The 22,556-nt window shown below is 40.6% G+C and overlaps 1 protein-coding gene across 8 annotated transcripts in view; it reads right to left on the bottom strand.

Annotated features, from left to right (window-relative positions):
* The window catches only part of LOC110502692 (collagen alpha-1(XXI) chain), a 69,047-nt gene that overhangs the window by 8,797 nt on the left and 37,694 nt on the right, over nt 1-22,556 (bottom strand). For 5 of the 8 annotated variants that reach the window (XR_016491044.1, XM_036960414.2, XM_090217240.1 and 2 more), the window contains 13 exons: nt 17,911-17,964; nt 17,765-17,818; nt 17,540-17,593; nt 15,314-15,367; nt 14,647-14,700; nt 14,508-14,561; nt 12,210-12,263; nt 6,147-6,191; nt 5,448-5,501; nt 5,203-5,256; nt 3,925-3,978; nt 3,648-3,719; nt 2,752-2,787 (listed from right to left, as the gene is read on the bottom strand). Coding sequence is in view for 4 of the 8 variants with exons in the window: in XM_036960414.2 (XP_036816309.2) it covers nt 2,752-2,787; nt 3,648-3,719; nt 3,925-3,978; nt 5,203-5,256; nt 5,448-5,501; nt 6,147-6,191; nt 12,210-12,263; nt 14,508-14,561; nt 14,647-14,700; nt 15,314-15,367; nt 17,540-17,593; nt 17,765-17,818; nt 17,911-17,964 (693 nt within the window). In the remaining 4 variants the exon portion in view is untranslated. Of the gene's footprint in view, nt 1-2,751; nt 3,012-3,171; nt 3,234-3,647; nt 3,720-3,924; nt 3,979-5,202; nt 5,257-5,447; nt 5,502-6,146; nt 6,192-12,209; nt 12,264-14,507; nt 14,562-14,646; nt 14,701-15,313; nt 15,368-17,539; nt 17,594-17,764; nt 17,819-17,910; nt 17,965-22,556 lie in introns of all 8 variants that reach the window. The other 3 variants (XR_016491041.1, XR_016491043.1, XR_016491042.1) reach the window with 2 other exon arrangements.

Raw genomic sequence — 22,556 nt, 5'->3', positions numbered from 1 at the left:
TATCATCGAAGAGATATGTGAAAAACACCTTGAGGATTGATTCTAAACAACGTTTGCCATGTTTTCAGTCGATATTATGGAGTTAATTTGGAAAAAAGTTTGCGTTTTGAGGACTGAATTTTCGGGTTTTTTTGGTAGCCAAATGTGATGTACAAAACAGAGCTATTTCTAATACACAAAGAATCTTTTTGGAAAAACTGAGCATCTGCTATCTAACTGAGAGTCTCCTCATTGAAAACATCTGAAGTTCTTCAAAGGTAAATGATTTTATTTGAAGGCTTTTATGTTTTTGTTGAAATGTTGCGTGCTGGATGCTAACGCTAATGCTAACGCTAAATGCTACACTAGCTAGCTACTTTTACACAAATGATTGTTTTCCTATGGTTGAGAAGCATATTTTGAAAATCTGAGATGACAGTGTTGTTTACAAAAGGCTAAGCTTGAGAGATGGCATATTTATTTCATTTCATTTGCGATTTTCATGAATAGTTAACGTTGCGTTATGGTAATGAGCTTGAGTCTGTATTCACGATCCCGGATCCGGGATGGGGAGATCAGAAAGGTTAAAATGTCCAGTCATGATTTTAGAATGAGATTTTAAGGAAAGGTTGTTGCTACAGTTGAAGTCAGAAGTTTACATGCACTTAGTGTGGAGTCATTAAAACTCGTTTTTCAACCACTCCACAAAATTCTTGTTAACAAACTATAGTTCTGGCAAGTCGGTTAGGACATCTACTTTGTGCATGACAAGTAATTTTCCCAACAATTGTTAACAGACAGATTATTTCACTTATAATTCACTGTATCACGATTCCAACAGCTTGGAAAATTCCAGAAAATGATGTCAAGCTTCTGATAGGATAATTGACATAATTTGAGTCAATTGGAGGTGTACCTGTGGTTGTATTTCAAGGCCTACCTTCAAACTCAGTGCCTCTTTGCTTGACATCATGAGAAAATCTAAAGAAATTAGCCAAGCCCTCAGAAAACGTTTTGTAGACCTCCACAAGTCTGGTTAATCCTTGGGAGCAATTCCCAAACACCTGAAGGTGCCACGTTCATCTGTACAAACAATAGTACGCAAGTATAAACACCATGGGACCACGCAGTCGTCATACCGCTCAGGAAGGAGACGCGTTCTGTCTCCTAGAGATGAAAGTACTTTGGTGCGAAAAGTGCAAATAAATCCCAGAACAACAGCAAAGGACCTTGTGAAGATGCTGGAGGAAACAGGTACAAAAGTATCTATATCCACAGTAAAACAAGTCCTATATCGACATAACCTGAAAGGCCGCTCAGCAAGGAAAAAGCCACTGCTCCAAAACCGCCATAGAAAAGCCAGACTACGGTTTGCAACTGCACATGCGGACAAAGATCGTACTTTTTGGAGAAATGTCCTCTGGTCTGATGAAACAAAAATAGAACTGTTTGGCCATAATGACCATCGTTATGTTTGGAGGTAAATGGGGGAGACTTGCAAGCCAAAGAACACCAACCCAACCGTGAAGCACGGGGGTGGCAGCATCATGTTGTGGGGGTGCTTTGCTGCAGGAGTGCCTGGTGCACATCACAAAATAGATGGTATCATGAGGGGGGGAAATTATGTGGATATTTTGAAGCAACATCTCAAGACATCAGTCAGGAAGTTAAAGCTTGGTCGCTAATGGGTCTTCCAAATGGACCCCAAGCATACTTCCAAAGTTGTGGCAAAATGGCTTAAGGATAACAGAGTCAAGGTATTGGAGTGGCCATCACAAAGCCCTGACCTCAATCCTATGGAAAATTTGTGGGCAGAACTGAAAAAGTGTGTGCGAGCAAGGAGGCCTACAAACCTGACTCAGTTACACCAGCTCTGTCAGTAGGAATGGGCCAAAATTCACCCAAATTATTGTGGGAAGCTTGTGGAAGGCTACCCAAAACGTTTGACCCAAGTTAAACAATTTAAAGGCAATGCTACCAAATAATAATTGAGTGTATGTAAACTTCTGACCCACTGGGAATGTGATGAAAGAAACGAAAGCTGAAATAAATAATTCTCTCTACTCTTATTCTGACATTTCACATTCTTAAAATAAAGTGGTGATCCTAACTGACCTAAGACAGGGAATTTGTACAAGGATTAAATGTCAGGAATTGTGAAAAGCTGAGTTTAAATGTATTTGACTAAGGTGTATGTAAACTTCCGACTTCAACTGTATGTCCATGACAGTCAGTTTAATGGATATTTTACATCCAGAGACTCAGTCCAAGTGACTTCTTAACCACAGTCCTGTGGTGACATTGTCATTTGACTCGGTATGCTTCCTAGTTTTTCCCACAAAGATCATAGCTGTCCCTGTTTTCCATGACATTAAATTAATTAAGAGGTTGTTCAACATGATTCCACTTTGGCTAAATGAAAGCAACCACATTTGGAAGGAGGTAGTGAACCGAGCATCCGATTACACCCCAAGTCTTTTGTAAATGGAAAATGTAGCAACCTCTATGTTTTCACAAGCAATCTCTGGTCCATAAGTAAATTTACATTTTCAATATGTTCTACAGGTTACAGTATGTTCACTTTCATTCTTTGCTGTATACCATTATTTGTTCTCTTGGTCTGAGCAACATGGCAAAATGCAATCAAACTGAATACTTGAAATGTCTGGAACATGAGGACAGACGCTCCATCTAAAGCCTCAGGTGTTGCTCATGGGTTTGAAATATCATCAGGTGTTACATAAGAAAACCCTAATCAAATGTTATGAATACCTCCCCTCCTCGTTCACCTGGATCTCCCCTTTTTCCCTGGTGAGATAGAAACGACAACGCAATCACATGTTATTCTTATGGGCAGTAGGAGAATATAGAGTTACGATTACAAATGTTTCAACTTCAATACCCACATACTGCACCACATCCATGACACATGCTATGGATATGACAGATGACAGTATGTTCAACATTATACAAGCCTCTTGTAGTGTTTCACTCGTTTTTTCAGATATTTTGTAGTAAGATTGCAACTTGTCCTGAAGTGGTAGAAATGAAATGAAAGGCAAACTGAAAAGTACTGTTTATGATATTTCTGAAATGGTAAACTATTGTCTCAAAAAATGTCTGAAACAGTTCCTGTAAACAATACTGTTTATAGATCAATTATGTATTTTACTGCATTCGATTAACCCTCACCTGTAAATTGCAGTCCTTGGGGTAATTTATTTATTTCATCCCATGAAAGACTTGCTTGTTTGCTGTAGTATAAATTAATATTCTTTATTGAAGTTAATGGAGGTAAATCTGGAAACACAGCTCACCATAAAGTAGGTTTCTGGCTCCTAATTCTTAATCAAAATGCAACGTCAGTATTTTCCTCTCTCATTAAATAAACAAAATGTGATTGGGATGGCAACACTGAAAACATTTGCAGAAAACATTCCTAATGCTCAATCGTACACTGCGTCTCAGAAGAAGAAAACATTTATATCAATTTCAAAAGGATGTGAGATCCTCTTTGAACAAAACATTTATAGAAAATGACTATAATTGCTCATTTCAATAATTCCAGTAATTGCTAAATAAGCCTACACACAGGTAAATCCCTATCAAACTTTCAAGACAGTATTTTCCCAGCAGTTAAGAGTGATTTTGTAGGAGCCTGTAAATACCTTAGGTCCTGTCAAGCCTGGCATTCCTGGGTGTCCTGGCTGACCTGCTATTCCAGGGTCACCTGACATGCCCTGGAATAACATTCCTTCAATCAAGCATCATACTGTACATAGTAAGAACATATGGTGAGAACATGGTAAGGACACTTCGTCTTTTAGACGTTCTGTAGCTTACATCATACTGTAAACAGTTCTAAATTATGTCATGTATCACCTTTACTGTCTATTTACATTTACAATAGGCATAATCAACAGATATGAAATGTTAAATGTTGACCTCTGGTCCTGAAACCCCTGGTTGACCTGGTAGTCCACTTTCACCTTTGTTGCCCTATATTTGAAAAAATGTGATTAATTAAAGGCGGAATTCTATAGTAAGACATAGCACACAATCCACAGTAGATACTCATATGGAAATACAATTCTGATTTTAAATCATAAAATACTGCTGTGGGAAAAAAGAAAAGCTCATAATCAGCATTAGAGTTTTAGGCGACAATTGATTTTTCTTAACAAATGTGTTCCAATAACTGCTGTCTGAAACGAATCCATGAATATGAAAACACTGCTCATGTCCATAAACTACTATTTCACCCCTGTGCCATTAACTAATACACATTGGCTCTCGTTAATGCGAGATCAGCTAATAAAAAGTGACTGGGCGACAGAGAGCCGGAGACCAGAGAAACAGACCGCTTTTGATTTCCATCCCAAAATTCCACTGACGAAGGCAATAGTAGCACTGTAGGCTTGGACCACCACTTCATTTGGCATCACTAGTATCGCCATGGCACCGCTCTAAACAACATACTTGCTAGAAGTTATATCCATGTAGAAAATGCTAACCCAAGCTAGGGTTGCAAAATTCCAGGAACTTTCAATAAATTCCTTAGTTTTCTAGAAATCCTGGTTGGAATATTTCAACCCTAACCCAAGCAAAACTATATGCATCAACATTAACACGGAGGAACTCATTTCACACACCAATAGACAAGGGACTGATATTCACAGTGCAACTATAAAATCCTGCCTTGTAAGGACAGATGAGGTAATGCAGCCGGCAGCATTTGGGATTTTATAACACTGCTCAGCAGTATTTGGGATTTCATACTAATATCATTCAGGGTTTTACAGTTGCTCTGTGTGGTCATCACTGCCTCTAGTGGTGGTGTTGCAACACTGCATGTCTGGGGAGTACATTCCCTGACACAGTACCAGTAAGGTAGGGTCACAACACTCAAATTGCTCCACACATACTGTACCTTCATTGGTTCACAACGTTTCAATGCTAATGGTGTAATAAAGGTATGTGTTTGAGCAATTGAGTGTGCAAATCTTTACTATTGCTATTTACTATTGAGATTTCCTCAGCCTAGCACCCCATGAAAGTACATTTGACTATTTCTGCAAATAGTATTCACATGGACATTGGGCAAAATACAATTGACATCATCCCCAAACCCTTTCGGTGATGATGTCAATTGTATTTTGCCCAATGTCCATGTGAATGTCCATGTGAATACTAGCATGTTAAATTTCACAGCATTACTGTTACCGTAGGTCCAGGTCGCCCTGATGATCCAGGTTCACCAGGAAAGCCATTATCACCCTAAAGAAGAAAAACAATAAAACAACATCAATTTAAATATCCCCCGTATCTCTAGACATTTGTTGTCATTGAGTAAGTGTGAAAATGACTTAGCACTATGTCAATACATATTTAAGACACATACTACTGTAAGTGTGATCCTGAATACATTTGGACAACGTTAAACTATCTATTGACTGCAGCCAACTTACAGATGTTCCAGTTGAACCTTTGGCACCTTTCAGTCCTGACCAACCAGCTTCACCCTGTAATTATAATGATAGAATTAATAACATATGCAATACCTTTTTATATTGTAATTTTGTGCAAAGGTTTGCCAATTTTGAAAAAGAGTATATAAGAACAACTTTCTTCATTGATTACATGTGTTTTCTTTCTACATGTCACATGACAGCTTCATTAAAAATAATTTATGCATTTCAATATCAAAACTCAAACCATAGTTTATAAAAGTCTGATGTTATGGGAAAAAAAGATTGAGTCCCCATACTATTAAAAATGTTCTTCTTTGTGCGCTTGGCTGAAGTATTTTCAAATTTCAGTAATCCCAAAATAATTTGTGCATTTTCCAAAAGCCTTTAAAAACACTTAATTATCTTCCTATTTATTTTAGTCTATACTTTACAACGATGCATGTAAACTGTGGTTGAACACAGCATAATGTTCATTCATAGTTTTAGACATAGAACAAGGGAATGTGCAATAAAGAAGCACAATAACATAGCCTTTCTTACAAGCACAAAATGTTTGCTAATGTATAAACTTGCTGGAAAGAAGATAGTGACTTTGAATCTATATGTTTTTATTTAAAACACCATAATATCAATTTAATGGACAGTATAGGCATGTCCTGATATGAGCAGACCTTTATGATAATAACAGGAGCTCACCTTAGTTCCACTCTGGCCTACGTTTCCAGGCATGCCAGGCAAACCCTGGAAACAAAGACAGAGCAAATTAGGGTTAAGAGCATTGCTGATTTTTCACCTTGGGCATTTGAACCAGCAACCTTTCGGTTACGGGCTCTAACCACTAGGCTACCTGCCGCCCTTACTCTATATGACAGCACACAATGTCACATTTTACTTACCATGATATTAGCCTATACATTACAATTGTATTCAATGCATTTGTATTCAATACAGTATATAGATGAAAGGCAGACAGTTAAGAGTTTCCTCCCACTCTAATGTAGCTAACATACATGGTTCACAGATGTATGGTTTTGTTTTCTATCTTCTGAGAGTCTGGATTAATCACATATAAAATGTCTTTCCACTGAGCTTCGCTTGCTCTATCAGCCAGCCGGTTTAATGGCTTCCACAGGATGTTGTTAAAACAAATGCAAATACAGCCCTAATGCAGAGAACAGTGGTACTATATACTGTATCATTGGGTATCACAATGAATGGACAGGAAGATAGCGTCTTAAAACCTCATTGTATTTATAATGCATCAGAGAGATTATTATACCAATCTATATAATATACAGTATGTGTGTGTTAACCCTTTGTTTATCTCTTCATAAAATGCTGATTGATTTTATATGAATTTTTTATTTCACCTTTATTTAACCAGGTAGGCTAGTTGAGAACAAGTTCTCATTTACAACTGCGACCTGGCCAAGATAAAGCATAGCAGTGTGAACAGACAACACAGAGTTACACATGGAGTAAACAATAAACAAGTCAATAACACAGTACAACATTTTTAAAAACAAAATGTTAAAAAATCTATATACATTGTGTGCAAAAGGCATGAGGAGGTAGGTGAATAATTACAATTTAGCAGATTAACACTGGAGTGATAAATGATCAGATGGTCATGTGCAGGTAGAGATACTGGTGTGCAAAAGAGCAGAAAAGTAAGTAAATAAAAACAGTATGGGGATGAGGTAGGTAAATTGGGTGGGCTATTTACCGATGGACTATGTACAGCTGCAGCGATCGGTTAGCTGCTCAGATAGCAGATGTTTAAAGCTGGTGAGGGAGATAAAAGTCTCCAACTTCAACGATTTTTGCAATTCGTTCCAGTCACAGGCAGCAGAGAACTGGAAGGAAAGGCGGCCAAATTAGGTGTTGGCTTTAGGGATGATCAGTGAGATACACCTGCTGGAGCGCGTGCTACGGGTGGGTGTTGCCATCGTGACTAGTGAACTGAGATAAGGCAGAGTTTTACCTAGCATGGACTTGTAGATGACCTGGGGCCAGTGGGTCTGGCGACAAATATGTAGCGAGGGCCAGCCGACTAGAGCATACAGGTCACTGGTTGACTCCTAAACAAGCTGGTTGACTCCTAAACAAGCTGGTTGACTCCTAAACAAGATAAACCTAATAGTACAAATAGATTTGTTGTCCAAGAAATACACTACGTTGAGAGGAATCATAAAGTTTGTATAGAGAAAATACATGTTTATGTTTACCTATATGTGTTCTCTGCTCACAATAGTTTTCACTTGGATATAATCAGTCATTTGAACATGGAAAATGAAACTTGGACACTTTCAGAGTCATTAGGACATAAAGTCTCATACCTCAAAGCTAATTAAAAAGCCACTGTATATACAGTAGATGGTTTTAAATTAATAGTGACAGTCCCAAAAATACTTTAGACAAGTTACTACTAATTGATATCAATAATAGGTGTTTCAAATACTTGAGGATAAGTTCCAGGAAGTGGAATGGATGCATTCCAGTTCCATGCAAGCTTACCCACTTTATCTGACCACTCAGTGTAACAAATCTGGAGTTTATAATAAGAAGCATGTGTGTAGTGAACAAATATGCCATGTTTATGGAAATATTAAACAAGGCCTACTACATTTAGTGATACCCAATATCCCTGATAATTCACTGTGGTCTAACCCTGGTGCAAGATGAGGCCAAAGACAAAATATTGTGTACAGGCCAAGGTCAGTTGATACGTCATCTTTAAGTAGTCCCAGAGACGACTAGGTCTCCTTTTTCAAGTATGATCTACGTATGTTCATAGCTGCATGCATATTATCTGTTGAAAACATGTCCTCCTTTTCAAAGATTTTAAACAGACATCTTTCACACTTCAAACAAAGAATAACTTCAAAGGCTACATGAATATGGGTGACGTAACACGTTCTTACGTAGTTGGTGTATTGGCGGAAAATGAAGAATAACCAACAATGTCACATCCCAAGCAGGGATTGAGAAGCATTTTACATTTATTAATAAACATTGAGTGACGCTCTAGAATTTCCCAGAAATCTATTACATTTTAGTAATTTAGCAGATGCTCTTATCCAGAGCAACTTACAGTATTGAGTACATACATTTTCATACTGATCCCCCCATAACCCTGGCGTTGCAAGCACAATGCCCCACCAACTGAGCTACATGACACTACATACCTGTCTGTTCCCCTTTAAGTGATTATGTCATTCATCCCTGATCTTCCTTGCCAATAGTATGTACTTCTCCATCAGTCTCAACACTGGTAGTCTCCTTGTTTTTTTTGTTGCCAATTTCTAAATAACTACCATCTTGAAAAAATCATGCTTTCCTAGATGTTTCTCTGTGTGAAGGTGCCAGGACCGGGCCTTGGAAAATGTTTGCTGTTTTTTTACCACATCCTCTTCAGACTTTATGCTCCTCTGTTCTTCCTAAAATGCTTCCCTTTCTTGCCTTTGATGTTCATGTGGTAGACTAACTACTATATAAACAATGTTACTTGTCCATATCACGACATGCAACACTGTACCACAACTTTCTTATTCCTAAGATGTTTTTCATGTAGCTAGCATGCCAAAGTGGTCAAAATTCACACATTTTACTACCTCAGTGGTAATCCCCCTAAGACCCCTAAGACTTTCATTATCAAACACACAACCATCAAAACATTATGTTAGCCAAATTCTGCATATTCCGTTATACCTCACAGCATAATCTGATCTTCCGGTCTTGCACTCTAAAAGCCATCCCACTGGGCACACAGTAGTTGAATCAACCAACATGGAAAAGATGCTGAATTGACGTCTGTTCCCAGTGGGATAGATCTATGTTTGGCAGTTGAGCGTGGCAATATTTGTTGTTCATGGACTAATGGGAAAAGTGCCTAATGTTTGTGAATGTACAGTTGAGTCAATAAACAGTTTAGAATTGTTGAGCATATCCAACAAAACTACCTTGAAATGGCTCTTTAGTAATTTTTCATGATAAACGGTGGCAGATGTTTGGCAAATGACAGAGACTATATCTTGAGGGGATTGTAAAAGAACATGGAAACATGTTGCAAAATAACTCCTCAAGAATCCTCAGACGCTGCAAACATATTAAAAGTTGTTCCCTAGAGCATGTTATTGATCAAATCACGAGAAATTACATCACTTATTAAAGATCAGGACAATTAGCCACATCAGTTAAGACACAATAAAAATCGATTGATGTGTCATATAAGACAGGGAATCAGATGAGCCAAAAGCTAATGTATGTGTAAAACAGCAAAGACGTTCTTGGAATAGGCTAAGTAGTACATCATGGTCAACTATGGTAGGTGACACGTATTCTTGGATCACTGATGGAGTATGGAGAAGATAAGTGTTATTCTATGAACATGTTGTGACTGTGACACTTAAATGACTCATGGCTCATTGAAGGTGATAACGACATATTGGCACAAAGCATTCCAAATAGTATTTTCTTCCAATGGAATTATATTTATTTGCCTATCTATGAAAGTGTCCAAGAACAGCCTTTGTTCCCTTCTCTTTACTTTGTTACATTGTGTTCTACTCATTTGAAATTTGACTGCAAAGAACTCTAGCTAGGACAGTGGATCTGGGCCGATTCCGGCTGAGAGTCGGGGCACTCGGCTGAGAGTCAGACTCGGCCCGACGTCATGTGGCCCGAGTCTGGGCCGCCTTCGGCACTATTACTTATGGCTAGAATGCGGGATTGAGCTCGGGCTGATTCCGGTGTGAGTTATCTGGCCCAAATGTATTACTTGGGGCTCGGGTCGATTGTGGCTACTCTCTGGCAGATGATTACACGGGCTGCTTTATATAATTAACACTTCAATATTAATTTCTTTTTCCATATTTTCTCATTGTTTCTGTGATCCAAAAATGTAATTAACATTTCAAATTAAATTCTTGAAGAGTCTTTTCTGTTTAAGTAGTATTTTTGTATTTTGATACTTTGTACAAGGCAATTGATCAGAATTCAAAACTTTGTGGATGGGGCCTCCCGAGTGGCACAGCGGTCTAACTGCGTTGCTACAGATGCTGGTTTGATTCCCGTCTGTGTCGCAGCCGGCCATGACCGGGAGACCCATGAGGCGACGCACAATTGGCCCAGTGTCGTCCGGGTTAGGGGAGGGTTTGGCCGGCCGGGAGGTCCTTGTCCCATCGCGCTGTGGCTACTCCTGTGGCGATCCGGGCGCATGCACGCTGACACAGTCGACAGATGCGTTTCCTCCAACACGTTGGTGCGGCTGGCTTCCGGGTAAAGTGTGCATTGTGTCAAGAAGCAGTGCGGTTTTGCAGGGTTGTGTTTCGGGGGACGCATGGCTCTTGACTTTCGCCTCCCGAGGTCGTACGGGAGTTGTAGCGATGGGACAAGACTGCAACTGCCAATTGGATATGTCTTTCATTTTGGATACATTTATTTACATTTACATTGGGCCGTTTCTGGGGGGATTCTGGGGGGAAATCCGGTAGACAGAAACTGCCCGATGTACTTGGACCGATTCTGTGCATTGATTCATTTTGATTCTGGGCCGAGTCTGACACCCGATTCCAATCCGATTCAATCAGTTCCGAGCCCCCGGAAGAGGGCCACTTCTGGGACGATTCCTCATTGCTATCTGGAAAATCAACATCCTTTCAATTCCAAACACTAAATATGCCCCGAAGGACCTTTAACACCGCATGAGCTACAGTATTCTGCTTGGTCAGCAAAATGCTGAAGTGCAGGTTTTGCTATACTGCATCCATCTGTTGGCTTTGGATAGGGCCTGTAAGTAGTTTTGGAGGGCCAATAGGAGGTGCTCATCCATCTAATCTAAAAACCCTCCAATGGCTCAATGTGGCATCTTTCAGATGCTCATGATCTTCGCTGGTTATTGAAAATACCATGAAACTTGTCTCAAGAGTAGGGGTGTTAACCCTGGCGTCCTGGCTACAATTCCTTTGGTCACCCAATACAGTATGTCCATAGCCACCTAATCTTCCACAGCATCCAACTGGATCACTCAACCCATTCCTCCTCCCATGCCATTAATGCCAATGTCATCAACACATCTGGGAAAATAATAATTCAATAAATACATTGAAAATAAATAGAAAATAATATACAATCACTTCTAAAGACGCTAGCTTGAGGGGATTGCAGGCAGCTACAACTATTGTGCGGTTTAGTCCATAAAGACGCTCATTGGATGTTCTGGCAAACCAAATGGCTTACAGCCCTGTGGAGCAACTGACTCATTCTCAAACATTTTAGTTCCATCACTCAGCTTGTGTAGCCAAATCGGCAAAACTTCCCATTAATGGGGATGCCCTTGCGTAAAACTTTATTTTTCAGATTAAAAAAATGTCTGTCCCCAAATGACTAACATTTTTCCAATTAGCTGTGTTCCCAGCATCCCATAAAGTTATGTATTTCCATAATAGGGTTAATATCCTGGGATGAACTACAGGGGAACCACTCCAAATGTACTAGCTGTCAGAAAAACTCTCATGTTCCATGGTGTCTGCTTTGATTCAAATAGCCCCAGATGACCAAGACTGTTTTGGATATCTCCTGCAAAAGTCAAGGAACTTGTTTTATTTGAGGGGGTGGGGGGGGGGGGGGGGGCAATTCTGGAATTTTTCCTATTATAGAAACCCAAGCACAGAAGAAAATACACCATTTAGAGTGCATTGGAATGTAAAGTCTAAATAAGCAGTGGTGAAAGAAAGTATATAAGTGTTCATGACTTACAAGATGGCCCTCCCTTCCGTCTAGACCAGGTATGCCAGCTGCTCCAACTTCTCCCTATTGATTAAAATAATGCATAGAAATATCATAAACACAGACATCATGCCTAATATTTCAGTGTACCCATTACAGGTACAGCTCAAAAGAGATAGCAGCACTCAATCATGTATTTAGTCATTGGATATTGTCTCAACTATCTTTGATACATAACGTTAGCAGTAGATGAGGTATCAGTGTGTTTCTACAGGATTAGCTCTCCATTTATCCATGATGTCAAGCCATGATTTGCAACAAACTGCCAATCTAAAGACATTAGGAACATACATTGAATAACTACTTTTTTTAAAGGTGCTATATGTGAGAGAAAAAAATAAGAATATAAATCCAGCATTTATAACGCAGACACAACATCCTAAATGATGATGAACTGCTGTTAAGATAATGAAAACCATGTGTCAGAGAAACCTGGAAACATCAATGACGGCTAAGCTGAGAAGGAACAAGAAGAAACACTGGTGCTAACCCATTTACAGATCACAATGGTGCTGACCCATTTACAGATCACAATGGTGCTGACCCATTTAGATCACAATGGTGCTGACCCATTTACAGATCACAATGGTGCTAACCCATTTACAGATCACAATGTGTGCTAACCCATTTACAGATCACAATGGTGCTAACCCATTTACAGATCACAATGGTGCTAACCCATTTACAGATCACAATGGTGCTAACCCATTTACAGATCACAATGGTGCTAACCCATTTACAGATCACAATGGTGCTAACCCATTTACAGATCACAATGGTGCTAACCCATTTACAGATCACAATGATGCTAACCCATTTACAGATCACAATGGTGCTAACCCATTTACAGATCACAATGGGGCTAACCCATTTACAGATCACAATGGTGCTAACCCATTTACAGATCACAATGGTGCTAACCCATTTACAGATCACAATGTGTGCTAACCCATTTACAGATCACAATGGTGCTAACCCATTTACAGATCACAATGGTGCTAACCCATTTACAGATCACAACGGTGCTAACCCATTTACAGATCACAATGGTGCTAACCCATTTACAGATCAAAATGGTGCTAACCCATTTACAGATCACAATGGTGCTAACCCATTTACAGATCACAATGATGCTAACCCATAATACAGATCACAATGGTGCTAACCCATTTACAGATCACAATGGGGCTAACCCATTTACAGATCACAATGGTGCTAACCCATTTACAGATCACAATGGTGCTAACCCATTTACAGATCACAATGGTGCTGATCCATTTACAGATCACAATGGTGCTGACCCATTTACAGATCACAATGTGTGCTAACCCATTTACAGATCACAATGTGTGCTAACCCATTTACAGATCACAATGTGTGTTAACCCATTTACAGATCACAATGGTGCTAACCCATTTACAGATCACAATGGTGCTAACCCATTTACAGATCACAATGGTGCTAACCCATTTACAGATCACAATATGTGCTAACCCATTTATAGACCACAATGGTGCTAACCCGTGTATAGATCACAATGGTGCTAACCCATTTATAGATCTCACTGGTGCTAACCCATTTATAGATCACAATGGTGCTAACCCATTTATAAATCACAATGGTGCTAACATATTTATAGATCTCACTGGTGCTAACCCATTTACAGATCACAATGGTGCTAAGCCATTTATAAATCACAATGGTGCTAACCCATTTATAGATCACAATGGTGCTAACCCATTTATAAATCACAATGGTGCTAACCCATTTATAAATCACAATAGTGCTAACCCATTTATAAATCACAATAGTGCTAACCCATTTATAGATCACAATGGTGCTAACCCATTTACAGCTCACACTGGTGCTAACAGCAATAATAGATTTCCACTGTTGGGGAACTCCCAGACAATAACAGCAAATCCTTTGGGGGTCCAGTTCAGATCGACTATGCCAAGTCAACCTGATGGTCCATGTTTTCATACGTCAATCCCATCCCTCTGCAAGTTAACTTTTCTTTGATTAAATAAGACATCTCAGGCTTATCCCCACCCCCCAAAAAAACAAAAAATATAAAAACAACCTTGCACTTGACTTTTTCTACTTTTTTTTTAATTGAGTAAAAATGTACTTACTACGACTGTAATAATTGGTTGTCTCACCTAGCTATCTTAAGATTAATGTACTGACTATAAGTCTCTCTGGATAACAGCATTTGCTAAATTACTCAAAAGTAAATGTAAAATGATCAGTGACATAAAAACAAACCTTTTGACCGATTTGTCCTGGAAGTCCATTCTTTCCAACTCTTCCAGGTAAACCCTGAGTTGAAGAACGGGAGAAAGAGATATTTTCAAACTTAAAGGCACATCAGCTCCTGGTTTGACACCAGAGTACCTATACGTACTGGTTCTCCCAGATGTCCTGCTGGCCCAGGGTGTCCCCTGCCTCCTTTTTCTCCCTGAAATCAGCAAATCATCAAGATTACCAATATTGAAAGGACCAATGAGGCCAATGTACTGAGTACATATGTCTATATATTTGTCAACCTGAAAGCCCAAGTAAGTTGCCTTTTAACTACTACCTAACCTATACTTTAAGCACAGATCATTGCACCTGTACATAGCCCATCTGTAAATAGCCCATCCAACTACCTCATCCCCATACTGTTATTTTTTTTGTTGCTCCTTTGCACCTCAGTATCTCTACTTGCACATTCAACTGATGCACATCTATCACTCCAGTGTTTAATTGCTAAATTGTAATTATTTCGCCACTATGGCCTATTTATTGCCTTACCTCCATTATCTTACCTCATTTGCACTCATTGTATATAGACTTTTTTATTGTGTTATTGACTGTATGTTTGTTTATTTCATGTGTAAATATGTTGTTTGTGTTGCACTGCTTTGCTTTATCTTGGCCAGGTCAGTTGTAAATGAAAACTTGTTCTCAACAGACCTACCTGGTTAAATAAAGGTGAAATAAAAAATAAAATAAAAAATATACTGTTAATTTAGCCAGTATTGTATATAACAATGTGATAAATGACTGCTGTGTTGTGATATTCTTACCACTTGGCCATCTATGCCAGAAAGTCCTGGTCCCCCTGAAAGACCTAAAGAGCCCTGGGAAAGAAATGAAATATACTGAAAGTTTGATAACAAGTTATTAACATGCAACGCTCCTTACCTACCTTTCTCTGATAACATTTGATCAAGTGCCTCCCGAAACTGAGGCAGTGAAAGTATTTGAAACTTGACCTATAACACCTGCATTAGCAAAATTACAAGTGACAATATGTGTCACACCCTGACCATAGTTTGCTTTGTATGTTTCTATGTTTTGGTTGGTCAGGGTGTGATCTGAGTGGGCATTCTATGTTGGATGTCTTGTTTGTCTATTTCTATGTCTGGCCTGATATGGTTCTCAATCAGAGGCAGGTGTTAGTCATTGTCTCTGATTGGGAACCATATTTAGGTAGCCTGGGTTTCACTGTGTGTTTGTGGGTGATTGTTCCTGTCTCTGTGTTTTGCACCAGATAGGGCTGTTGTTTGGGTTTCTACGTTTATTGTTTTGTTAGTTTATTCATGTCTAGTGTCTTTATTAAAAAACATGAATAACCACCACGCTGCGTTTTGGTCCGCCTCTACTTCACCTAAAGAAAACCGTTACAGAATCACCCACTACAACAGGACCAAGCGGCGTGGTAACTGGCAGCAGCAGGAGCAGCGCGAGAAAGACTTCTGGATATGGGAGGAGGAATTGGAAGGAGAAGGACCCTGGGCACAGCCTGGAGAATATCGCTGCCCCAAAGAAGAACTGGAGGCGGCGAAAGCGGAGAGGCTCTGGTATGAGGAGGCAGCACGGCGATGCGGATGGAAGCTCGAGAGTCAGCCCCCAAAATGTATTGGGGGGGCTCACAGGGAGTATGGCTACGCCAGGTAGGAGACCTACGCAATCTTCCTGTGCTTACCGGGGGGCTGGAGAGACTGGGCAGGCACCGTGTTATGCTGTGGAGCGCACGGGTTCTCCAGTGAGGGTGCATAGCCCGGTGTGGTACATTCCAGCTCCACGTATCGGCCGGGCTAGAGTGAGCGTCGAGCCAAGTGCCATGAAGCCGGCTCTACGCATCTGGTCCTCAGTGCGTCTCCTTGGGCCGGCTTACATGGCACCAGCCTTGCGCACGGTGTCCCCGGTTCGCCTGCATAGCCCAGTGCGGGCTATTCCACCTCGCCGCACTGGCAGGGCGACCGGGACCATTCAACCGTGTAAGGTTGGGCAGGCTCGGTGCTCAAGAGCTCCAGTGCGCCTGCACGGTCCGGTCTATCCGTCACCACCTCCACGCACCAGCATTCCGGTGGCAGCCCCCCGCACCAGGCTGTCTCTCCAGCTCATCCTTACAGGTGCTAGTCTCCCGCCTCTCCGGCGCTACCAGAGCCTTCCTCCTCTCCGGTGCTGCCGGAGCCCCTCTGCCCAGAGCCCCTCGGCCCAGGGGCGCCGGAGCCCCTCTGTCCCGAGCAGCTGCCCCTCTGTCCCGAGCAGCTGCCCCTCTGTCCCGAGCAGCTGCCCCTCTGTCCCGAGCAGCTGCCCCTCTGTCCCGAGCAGCTGCCCCTCTGTCCCGAGCAGCTGCCCCTCTGTCCCGAGCAGCTGCCCCTCTGTCCAGTGTCATTAAGCTGTCACACCCTGACCATAGTTTGCTTTGTATGTTTCTATGTTTTGGTTGGTCAGGGTGTGATCTGAGTGGGCATTCTATGTTGGATGTCTTGTTTGTCTATTTCTATGTCTGGCCTGATATGGTTCTCAATCAGAGGCAGGTGTTAGTCATTGTCTCTGATTGGGAACCATATTTAGGTAGCCTGGGTTTCACTGTGTTTGTGGGGGATTGTTCCTGTCTCTGTGTTTTGCACCAGACAGGGCTGTTTTTGGTTTTCCACGTTTGTTGTTTTGTAGTGTTCGTGTTTATCCTTTTTGTTATTAAACATGAATCAATATAATCACGCTGCTTTTTGGTCCGCCTCTACTTCACCACAAGAAGACCGTTACAATATGCTGATAATAAAACAGACACTGCCTCATAAAAATTCAATTTGAATCCAAGAGACCAGCTCTTTATGTCCAACAATGAAAATGCAAAACAAATATACATACTGTATATATTTTGCTCAGAAAACATGGGGCGTCAAATAAAACCACCCATGTGCCAAATTTGGCCCTCGGGCCGCCAGTTGGGAAACCGTGTTCTACAGAGAATCATACATTTGATAACCTCATTCAGTGAAGCCACTTTTATGGCGTACCTTTTCACCTGCTTGGCCTGATGGCCCAGGTAATCCCGGAACCCCTCTTTCACCCTGAAAAGACAAGAGATTTATACATAAAATGTGTGTTTGATAAAAGGGATTGTAGCTTTTGATCCGTACTCTGGAATCCAATCACTGGTGATATTGCTTAAACGGGTCTTCAGTGTCATAAAATAGATCATGCCAATAAAACATACTAATGCCCTTTTTTGACCTTCCTACCGAATCACCAGGCCGTCCTTGTTCTCCCTTGTTACCATCAACCCCGTGTCGCCCCTGAAATAGTGAACAGAAAGAGCAGCTCCATTGATTTACCATCAAAAACCCTAGTCTGATAAAAACTATTTGTTTTAGAGTGCAGCTGATACCTCTGTCCCAGTTGGACCCTGTGGCCCAGGAACTCCTCGGTTGCCAGAGATGCCCTTTATTTAAAAAAGCGGAGAGATGGGAAGTCATGAGCTATTCACCCTTTAATGTTGCTCGTAGATGAAACACTTATCAGCTGTGTGTTAAATTAAATTGCAACTTTTTAAAACATTCATACATACACCCTTCATAAGCTCTTTTTAAGGCTTATATACATGCTTCAGAAGTCATTCATAAAGAAATGCTATATGAAGGGAAACAAAGGGGTTTTGATACATTTGAGAAAGCATCAGATATAAGGACCTTTTATATCACTCTTCATGTAGTATTTTTTTTTAACCAGGTAAGCCAATTGAGAATAAGTTCTCATTTACAACTGCGACCTGGCCAAGAAAAAGCAAAGCAGTGCGACAAAAACAACAGCACAGAGTTACACACGTCTAAACTTATGACTGGTACTGTATATGTGATAGGGATGTATAGACATTATGGACAGTGAATATGTTGAATATCTGAAGAATACGTGGATAGAATAGTATATATACAGCAATAGTTCAATTGGATACTCCTTGACTAGAATACAGTATATACTGTATGAAGTGGGTAAAACAGTATGTAAACATTAAAGTGATCAGTGTTCCATTACTAAAGTGACCAGTGTTCCATGTCTATATACATAGGGCAGAAGCCTCTAAGGTGAAGGGTTGCGTAATCGGGTGATAGCCGGCTAGTGATGGCTATTTAACAATCTGATGGCCTTGAGATAGAAGCTGTTTTCAGTCTCTTGGTCCCAGCTTTGACGCACCTCCAACGCCCTCGCCTTCTGGATGATAGATGGGTGAAAATCCCTTGGCTCGGGTGGATGAAGTCCTTGTTGATCTTTTTTGGCCTTCCTGTGACAGGTCACGAACCTCTGGAGAGCCCTGCGGTTACGGACTGTGCAGTTGCCGTACCAGACGGTAATACAGCCCGAAAGGATGCTCACAATCGTACAACTGTACAAGTTTGTGACGGTTTTAGGAGCCAAGCCGAATTTCTTCAGCCTCCTGAGGTTGAAGAGGAGCTCTTGCTCCTTCTTCATCACACTGTCTGTGTGGGTGGACGATTTCAGATTGTCAGTTATCTCAGATTTGCTTTGTTAAAGTCCCCAGCTACAAATTCGGCCTCGGGATATGTGGCATACAGTTTACAAGTCCAGTGTAGTTCCTTAAGAGCCGTTGTGGTATTTGCTTGTGAGGTATTCTAGGTCAAATTAACAAAAGGACTGTTCCTGTACGTTACCACAAGCACACCATGAGTAGTTAATAATGAAACATACACCTCTGCTTTTATTCTGCCCGGAGAGTTCTTTATTACTGTCTGCGCAATGTACCGAGAACCCAGCTGGCTGTATGGACGGGGACAGTATATCCGGAGAGGGCCATGATTCCGTGAAACAGAGTATGTTACAGTCCCTGATGTTTCTCTGGAAGAAGATCCTCACCCTGAGCTCGTCTACTTTACTGTCCAGGGACTGAACATTAGCGAGTAATATACCCGGGAGCGGTGGAGGAAGGTGCACGCCTCCTGAGTCAGACTAAAAGTAAACTCTGAATACCTCTTCTCTGCCGGTGGCGTCTTGGAGCAACCTCTGTGATTAGTTCAGTAGAGTTGGGTGGTACGAACAAAGGATCCAATTCAGGAAATGTGAATTTCTGGTCAAAATGCTGGTGAGTTACCGCCACCCTGATATCCAGAAGTTATTTCTGGCTGTATGTAATAACGCAAAAAACTGTCTGGGCTTACAATTCTGCATGGATCTTTACCCTTAGTGTCATGGGAAACTAGGCTACTGTACAGGGTACAGTGCCAATTCTGTAATGTCTTTTACACTTTCACACCCATACTTGATTACCCTGCAAGTGGGCACCATTTGTTTATTTAATGTACAGTAATTGTGCCGACAAATTCATTGAGGAATATGTTAGGGTTGTCCGAATAAGATAATTATTCTCTACATAATTGCTCAATTCTATTTAATGACTCAAAACACTAAACGATGTTTACTGAACTCAAAGATTCTTAGTTGCTAAGGACGTTAACATATGCAATAAAACAGCCCCCATGTTTTGGAATAACCTCAAATGTAACATCTTCCCTAACTTCAGTGGTAGGATGACATGTACGGGTTTCATTGTTACATAGTGTAGAATTTGAAATAAACTGATATTTTTCCTCTGATTACAAGTGATGACTTCACAAAACACTTGTGAAAGACACTCTCTCATCACTTTATTGCACTTTTGGAGGAAGATTTGCTTCAACAATGCACTGCCAGTATTCAAAGGCCACAGTATGTTCACAAAGAACATATTGTACTGTAAACTGGTCTACACTTCTCATGACCTCAGTCATCAGTAGAGATCAGTATTGAGTGCGAGTTGAACACCCCACACAGACCAATTTACAGTATATCAAAGCCTCTAATGGAAAAAGCAATGAAAATATATGACTTCAAAATGTCATCCAAACAGCGAGTTGATACATAGTTCATTGACAGAAAACAATGAACAAATTGAAGTCATGAAAATGACTGAAACAATAGGTCTTTTATCCATGATATAGTTTAGGCAGAAAAGAACACAACTTGACCTTGAATAATGATGATATTCAAAAATTGAATTCATATGCCACTTGGGCAAACAATACTGAAAGATTACAGGGTGGTTTCCCGGACACAGATCAAGCCTAGTCCTAACCTAAAAATGACTTTCAATGGAGATTCTCCACTGAGCTTGCTTTTTAGTCCAGGACTAGGCTAAATCTGTGTCCGGGTAACCAGCCCCGCAAGTTCAGTGTGATAGTAATAGAGCTGGTACAAGCAAACAAGTAATATCAGAAAAAGTGCCACTCATGTTTTCTGTTACTGAATTTCAAAGTTAGTATGTGAGTATTCACGCAGAGACTGTTACCTTTCATGCTCAACAGTTTCAATGAAATCTGACTGCTAACGCACAAACACCTTCTAAATCAAGTTACAAGATTTATCCTGTCACAGTGATGGTTCCCCTGCAAGGTACGATATACTGTACTCTTTCATGGAAACAATGACCATGCATTCCCCTAAAACATTTGCTTCATTCATACAAATGTAATATTCCCCTCAAGGTCTTCATCATGTTTCCATCATAGCTATCAGTCTCAACACACTCTAAGTGGTTTATTCAATTAATTCCAGTAAGACAATTCCGCTGCAACACAAAGAAATCACGCACCAACATAGAGCGAAGATATGTAGGCACTTTATCATTAACCTAGACACTGTCAGAGTGAATGTCAGAGCGACATTCACCTTCACAAATTAAATGACACATTCATCTCTTTCTCTTTCTGTTTGATATTACAGAGCATCTCAGGGAGGACTTGATTCAATGACTATCTTCATGGTCTGTTTCATAATCATTATATTCAGACTAAAGGCCACTTAACATATAATCAGGTGAAGACCCAATATGTTTCAATATCTTCAGTGGCAACCAGACCACTATATCAAAGTCTACTCTCAGTCTCTGCAGATATACTGCATGTTCAAAAAAACTGGCAGCAATGATTACTTACATTTGACTACGATCTATTCTAGATAATGTAGATCTGGACGTATTATTTAAAACACAAAGCTTTCCTGCAAATAATGATGTATGAATGGTTTCCATCTGGTCCTCCTCATGAGCCCAGTTATCACACCAGTAGGAGTAACAAAGTTTCTCCTGCCTCCCAGTAGGAAGCAACAGCCTTTAGAGTTAGCCAAGTGCTCTTGCCAAGTACTGTACTTTACTGAAGAAATAAGGCCCAAGGGGGTGTGGTACAGTTGAAGTCGGAAGTTTACATACACTTAGGTTGGAGTCATTAAAACTCGTTTTTCAACCACTCCACAAACTTCTTGTTATCAAACAATAGGTTTGGCAAGTCGGTTAGGACATCTACTTCTTGCGTGACACAAGTCATTTTTCCAACAATTGTTTGCAGACAAATTATTTCACTTATAATTCACTGTATCACAATTCCAGTGGGTCAGAAGTTTACATAGACTAAGTGACTGTGCCTTTAAACAGTTTGGAAAAATCCAGAAAATTATGTCATGGTTTTAGAAGCTTCTGATAGGCTAATTGACATAATTTGAGTGAATTGGAGATGTGTTCTGTCTCCTAGAGATTAATGTACTTTGGTGCGAAAGTGCAAATCAATCCCAGAACAACAGCAAAGGACCTTGTGAAGATGCTGGAGGAAACAAGTACAAAAGTATCTATATCCACAGTAAAACAAGTCCTATATCAACATAACCTGAAAGGCCGCTCAACAAGGAAGAAGCCACTGCTCCAGCCATAGAAAAGCCAGACTACGGTTTGCAACTGCACATGGGGACAAAGATCGTACTTTTTGGAGAAATGTCCTCTGGTCTGATGAAACAAAAATAGAACTGTTTGGCCAGTATGACCATCGTTATGTTTGGAGGAAAAAGGGGGATGCTTGCAAGCAGAAGAACACCATCCCAACCGTGAAGCACGGGGTGGCAGCATCATGTTGTGGGAGTGCTTTGCTGCAGGAGGGACTGGTGCACTTCACAAAATAGATGGCATCATGAGGGAAGAAAAGTATGTGGATATATTGA

This window comes from Oncorhynchus mykiss, chromosome 23 (genome assembly GCF_057628025.1).
Source record: "Oncorhynchus mykiss isolate SJ-2025 chromosome 23, ASM5762802v1, whole genome shotgun sequence".
Classification (NCBI taxonomy): Eukaryota; Metazoa; Chordata; class Actinopteri; order Salmoniformes; family Salmonidae; genus Oncorhynchus; species Oncorhynchus mykiss.
The sequence above is the reverse complement of the archived record's forward strand: the minus strand, read 5'-3'. Positions and strand labels throughout refer to the sequence as shown.